General features: G+C 45.1%; 1 gene segment (V, D, J or C); it reads right to left on the reverse strand.

Annotated features, from left to right (window-relative positions):
• Positions 1–286: 286 nt before the first annotated feature.
• On the reverse strand, positions 287–3976 carry LOC140422674 (Ig heavy chain C region, membrane-bound form-like). The segment is given in 3 exon segments: positions 287–353; positions 494–621; positions 3651–3976. Coding segments are annotated over 3 exon segments (321 nt in total).
• Positions 3977–6321: the final 2345 nt, after the last annotated feature.

The following is a 6321-nucleotide window of genomic DNA, read 5'->3' on the forward strand; positions in this document are numbered from 1 at the left end:
AGCTGCCAAATGTATGTACAACTGTAACAGACACCAGAAAGAGAGGACAGGAGCTCAACATAAAGGGAAGGCAACTGTTGTAAATAAGGAACGAGATAAGTTACTTATTTAGACATAACATTGAGAGAAATTATTAGCTACAATTACATTACAGCCAAAATTATCTCGTACATTTCAAACTGAAAAGCAGAAATACTGTCCATGATTGTCTCAGTTACAGATGCAGAATAATAAACTGAGAGAATTTTACTGTGAGAGTCACCAAGAGGAGATATTGTATTTCTGTCACACACAGATCATAATAAACAGCTGAGGAAAATCTACAGCGCCCGAAAGTCAACCGATCACTTGATCTGTAAAAGAGAGAGAAAATGATGAAGCAGATGTTTATGATCTGGGACATTGATGTTAGAGTTTTTAATCAATCAAACATTTAGAGATTTTTGAAACGGCTTCTGTCAGTTTGAAGTGTGAGTGGATTGAATCTTCTCACCTTCACCAGAGTGACTGCAGCGCTGTAGGAAATGCTCAGGAAGAACAGGGTGATGAATGTGGAAGCGGTTGTCCAGATGTTGCCGTTATCATCCTCATTGTCTTCAGTCCAGGTGTGCTCTGTGGTATCTACGGGGATAGAGCCGAATAAATATAATTAGATTGTTTATTAATCCAGGATATATTTTTAATATTCTCGCTTCATTTTCTCCCGCTGCTAATTCATTCTTTAATATATTTCCATTGCATATCTACTATTGAGTTCATGCCACTCAGAAATCGATCTCTGTAACTTTTTTCTTCCAATTAAGGGGCAAGTTAGCGTAGCCAATCCACCTACCCTGCACATCTTTGGGTTGTCGGGGTGAGACCCACGGGTCACGGAGAAACTCCACTGGGACAGAGACCCAGGAGCGGGATCAACCCCAGGTCCATGGTGGCGTGAGGCTGCAGTGCTAACCACTATGCCACCGTGCCGCCATTGCCTGCCGTTTGTGTTTGTTCTTTATCTTTTGTGGCTGTGTAGATGCGAAATTCGTGTTTCTTTACTCTTCTGTTGTGTGTCCCGATGTCTTTGTAAGTGTCATTGTGTGTGTTCATGTGTCAGTTAGTATTGATCTCTGTATTTGTGTGTCAGCGTCTGTATGGGAACTTTGTTTATCTTCTGTTAATGTGTATATATGAGTGTTTGATTGTGTGTGTTTGTGTGTTGAAGTCTATGTTTATATATTAATGCCTGTGTTAATATCAGTTTATACTTCCCTTTCCAGTAATAAAAGTGTTAATGTGTCTTTATACGTTCAACATGCATGTCAGTGTCTTAATGTTTGTGTCTGGATAAGTGCGTTTGTGTGTGTTTGTTCATGTGTGTATTTCATCATAGAATCATTATCGTAAAATCCCTACTGTTCCGAACGAGGCCATTCGGCCCATTGAGTCTGCACCGACCCTCCGAAAGAGCATTCTACCTGGACGCATGCCCCTGCCCTGTCCCCAGAACCTCGTAACCCCACCTCACGTTGTGGGCACTAAGGGGTAATATAGCATGGCCAATCCACCTAACCTGCACATCTTTGCACTGTGGGAGGAAACTGGAGCACGCGGTGGAAACAGGAATAGACCCGGGAGAACGTGGAAACTCCACACCGACAATCACCCGAGGCTGGAATTGAACCCGGGTTTATGGCGCTGTGAGGCAGCAGTGCGATTTATGCGTTGATGGTTGTTTCTAACTATCTATTGATGTGTATTGATGACCCCATGTGTATTCATGTGTGTTCGTGTCAATGTGTGTACGAATCTGCTAATATGGTCCACGTGTGCCCATTAGTGTGTTAATGTGGATTATTGTCTCTGTTTGAATGGAAATATTTCTGTCATCGTAAAATTCTGCTAATGTACATGTTATTGGTTATATTTGTGTTTCATATTCTTCTGTCAGCCTACTTGTCTGGTTTTATATGTTTGTGTATCTGTGTGGACATGTGGTTGTATATGTCTGTGTACATTTGTGTAGCCGCTTGTGTGTGGATTTGTGTGTGTGGCTGCACGTGTGTATGTGTGTGTATAAACATGTGTCTTTTTGTGTTTATGTGCATGTTTGTGAATTTTTGCGCATGTTTGCGTGTGTTTTTGTGTCAAAATATGTGTGGTTCGTTGTGCGTGGGTGTATATTCATGCATGTGTTTCTATGTGTGTGTCTATGTGTGTGTTTGTGTCTACGCGTGAGCGTGTGTGGGTCTGTGTGCATGTGTGTGTAGTGTTTGTGTCTTAATCTGTCTGTGTGTTTGTATCAGCTGCCTGTAGCTTTGCCAGTTGTGGGTATTATTGATACCGATGTAGAATATGTTGAACTTTTTGCTTATAAATGTGTTTTCTGTGAGTTGCAAGCTGCCATCAGGTGACCGAATGCAAAAGTACAAGGAGGTGCCTCAGGAGAGAACAGTGAAAACCCAGGGAGAATTCAATCACCAGTCTGGATTTAGATTATGGGGAATCAGTTTTAGCTTACTGATAAGACGAACAAGAGTGCTAAAACAATTATGTTGCACAAATAGATACTTTCAGAACATCTTTGTCATTGTGGCCTTTTAAACCCTTCAGCCAGTAAGCTACATGCCGTCTTGTAATGTCAGTAACTGAGTTCTTAGTCTAGAGAAGGGTTTACTTCCAAACTCCCTGCTTGGGGACTGGGAAGATATTGAGTTAATAATCTCCCTCTCTCTGGTCAGCTCAGCAAATTGCCTTTGGGTTCTCCCTGCTGGAGGTGGAGATAGAGGGAGTTCACTCATCACCTTCCTCCTCTTTTGGTCGGGAATGTGGAGGTAAAATGGGTTAGTATTGCCCCTTTGCTCTCTTTGTTGGGGAAGTGTGGGTACAGTGGATTAAATAATGCCGCTCCACTCATTGTTGGAAGCGGGTGTACAGTGGGTTAACTAATGCCCCTCCACCTCTCTCTGTTGGGGAAGGGGGCGCACAGTGGATTACCTAACGCCCCTCCCCTTACTCTGTTGGGTAAGTGGGGAGACAGTGGAATAACTAATGCCTCTCCCCCTCTCTGTTGGGTAAGTGGGGGTGCAGTGGATTGACTAATGCCCCTCCCCCTCTCTTTGTTGGGGAAGTGGGGAGACAGTGGATTAACAATTTCCCTTTCCCCTCTCTTTGACTGGGGATTGTTGGTCCATGTTTCTGTGTGACCCTCAATTCAGTTCCCAGTGGGTGTGATGCAGCAACTTAAAGCTGACATTAATTTTAATGGGATGGACAATGGGAGAAGCAGGAACACCGCGGTCTAAATATGATGGGTTTGTTTGTCTGAAATGGGGAATTGTCCGATTTCTCCTCAGCCGGAGGAAAGTAAATTAATCCTGTAATGAATGAGTTTCATTCTGTCTCTAACCCAGGGTGCATCTGAGCTGGGAGCTCTGGTTATATCAGACTTGGGGCTGAGACCTGTAGAAATCCGGGTCTCATTGAACAGATCTAATATCAGCAAAGTGGAAGCTCCATTAATTAAGCGGCTGTGCATTTAAATCACAATTGGAGGAAAACGTTTTTATTATTTTTATTTTAGTTCGAAATGCAATTGATAGACTCTCATTGACATGAATTGACGGTGTCCATCAGAGCGAGGGAAATGTTCACAAAACTGGGTTTACCGCTGGATTTATCAACCGTTCTGTTGATGATCTTCAAGGGGATGGCTTCATGTCCCACCACACAGGAGTAAGAAGCGCCGCTGGCCCACTCCTCCGCTGCAATGGATAACAGGCTGTACATGAAGAAGGAGCTATTGCCGTTCTCCGCCATCACCTCGGTGTTCTTGTAGTTCCCGGGATTCATCGGCTTGTCATTGACGGTCCACTTGACGAAGATCTCTCGGGGGGAGAAACCTCTCACTAAGCAGCTGAGGGAGACGAATCTCTGAGCGGAGACGTCTTCAGCCGAGGGCAGGAGGACAGAGACGGACGGTTCCCGCGGGTTGGGATCAGCAGAAAATGTACAATAAATGTAAATAAAATGGGGAATTCCGGAGACAATGGAACCGCGGGTTAGATGTGAGAGAAATGTGTTTTTTGTTGGATTTTAAAGGTTTCCATTTCCCAGTTTGGGATCTGTCCGGTTTCCCAGCTCGGAGCTGAGGTGGACACAATCCTTTACCCTGAGAATTTACGGATATTGGATTCGAAAGTTTCAGAAAGTGAACAGCAGGGAAACAGGCCATTCGGCCCGCCTGTTCTGTGCTGGTTTATAAGCTCCACTCCAGGCTCCTCCCACCTTACCCCAAGAGGATTGGGAAACTGCCAATGTATCACCCTTATTGAAAAGGGAGGGAATCAAAAACAGGTAACTATAGGCCAGGGACATTAATAGCTGAGCATTTAAGCATACAGAGTGTAATCAAGCTGGGTCTGCCCGGCTTCGTGAAGGGTAAATCATGCCTGACAAATTTATTGCAATTCTTTGAGGTGATAACGAGAAGGCGAGAGAGAGGGGGACCAGTAGTTGTGATATACATGAATTTCAAAACTGTGTTTAATAAGTGAATGTACTCTTGCCATGGCTGCTGATACAAAAATAGAAAGGCAAGTGGTGAGGTATACAGAATATCCACAGAGGGACAGAGACAGCGTAACTTACTGAGTAAAAACTTGGCAGATGAAACATAATGTAGGAAAATGTGAGGTTAGACACTTTGATAGGCGGAAGAACATAACGGAAAATTATTTAGATGGAGAAAGACTGGAGAAAGCTGAAGTAATGGCGTAATTGGGGGTCCTCGTGCAGAAACCACACAAAGCAAGTTCTGCAGGTAATATGGAGACAAATTGAATGTTGACATTTATTTCAAAGGGAATAGAATATAAACATGGGGAAGTCGAGCTAAAACAAGGCATTAGTTAGACTGCACCTGGTATACTTTGAATAGTTTTGGTGCCCTTATCTACGGAAGACAATTGGTTTTGAAGGCAGTCCAGAGAAGGATAACGAGGTTGATCCCGAGTATGGAGGGATTTTCTTATGGGGAGAGGTTAAGTAGGCTGGGTTGTACTTATTGGAGTTTAGAGGAATGAAGGCAGCTGAATCGAGACATGAAAGATTCTCAAGGAGCTTCTTAGGAGGTTGTTTTCCCTTGTGGGATTTCTGTTTATTTTTCAATGCCTGCCGATTTTCCTGCCAAAAGCTTTTTACAAAGAGATTGAGGCAAGGATTACTTTGTTCATATGGGGAGGGAAGGTGGCCAGAGTTAGAAAGGTGCTGCTACAGAGGGGAAGGCAGGCAGGGAGTTTGGGTCTTCCGAACCTGATGTATTACTACTGGGCGGCGAATGTGGAGAAGGTGCGGAGCTGGGTCAGTGGGGTTGATTCCCAGTGGGTCAGAACGGACGAATGGAGGACAGTTTGTGCAGCGGGTCGGGATTGAAAGCACTAGCATCAGCGCTGCTCCCGATGGCCCCGGGGAAATACTCAGGGAGTCCCGTAATAATAGTTTCATTGAGAATTTGGAGGCAGTTTCGCCAACACTTCGGGTTGGGGGCAGAGTCAAGGGAAATGCCGATTCAGGGAAACGACAGATTTGAGCGAAGGAAGTGGGATGGAAATTTTCGGAAATAGGAGGAGAAGGTGATTAAGACACCAAAAGATTTGTTTCTTAGGGGTCGGTTTGCAAGTTTGAAGGAGCTGGAAGCGAAGTATGGGCTGGAGCAAGGGGAAATGTTTAGATACATGCACGTTCAGGATTTTGCCAGAAAGGAGATACAGAGCTTCCCGGTGGAGCAGGTCTCCACATTGCTGGAGGAGGTGCCGATGACAGGGGGACTGGAGAAGGGGGTAGTGTCGGCAGTTTACAGAGCTATTTTGGAAGAGGAGAAGACACCACTGGAAGGGATCAAAGCAAAGTGGGAGGAAGAGTTGGGGGAGGATATGAAGGAGGGGTTCTGATGTGAGGTGTCCCGGAGAGTGAATGCCTCCACCTCATGCGCAAGTTTGGGGCTGGTACAGCTGAAGGTGGTATGCAGAGCAGACCTCACGAGGGCGAGGATGAGCCGATTCTTTGAAGGAGTAGAAGATGTGTGTGAACGTTGCGGGCAGGTGGGGTTGCTAATCATGTTCATATGTTTTGGTGCTGTCCAAAGCTAGAGGATTATTGGAAGGATGTTTTTAGGATAATTTCTAAAGTGGTGCACGTGAAACTGGCCCCTATTCGGGGTGTCGGACCACCCAGGGTTGAAAACGCGTGCAGAGGCAGATGTTGTAGCCTTCGCCTCGTTGATCGCCCGAAGGTGGATCCTGATAGGTTGGAGAGCAACCGCTCCACCCTGTGCCCTGG

The sequence above is a fragment of the Scyliorhinus torazame genome, chromosome 5 (assembly GCF_047496885.1).
Source record: "Scyliorhinus torazame isolate Kashiwa2021f chromosome 5, sScyTor2.1, whole genome shotgun sequence".
Classification (NCBI taxonomy): domain Eukaryota; kingdom Metazoa; phylum Chordata; class Chondrichthyes; order Carcharhiniformes; family Scyliorhinidae; genus Scyliorhinus; species Scyliorhinus torazame.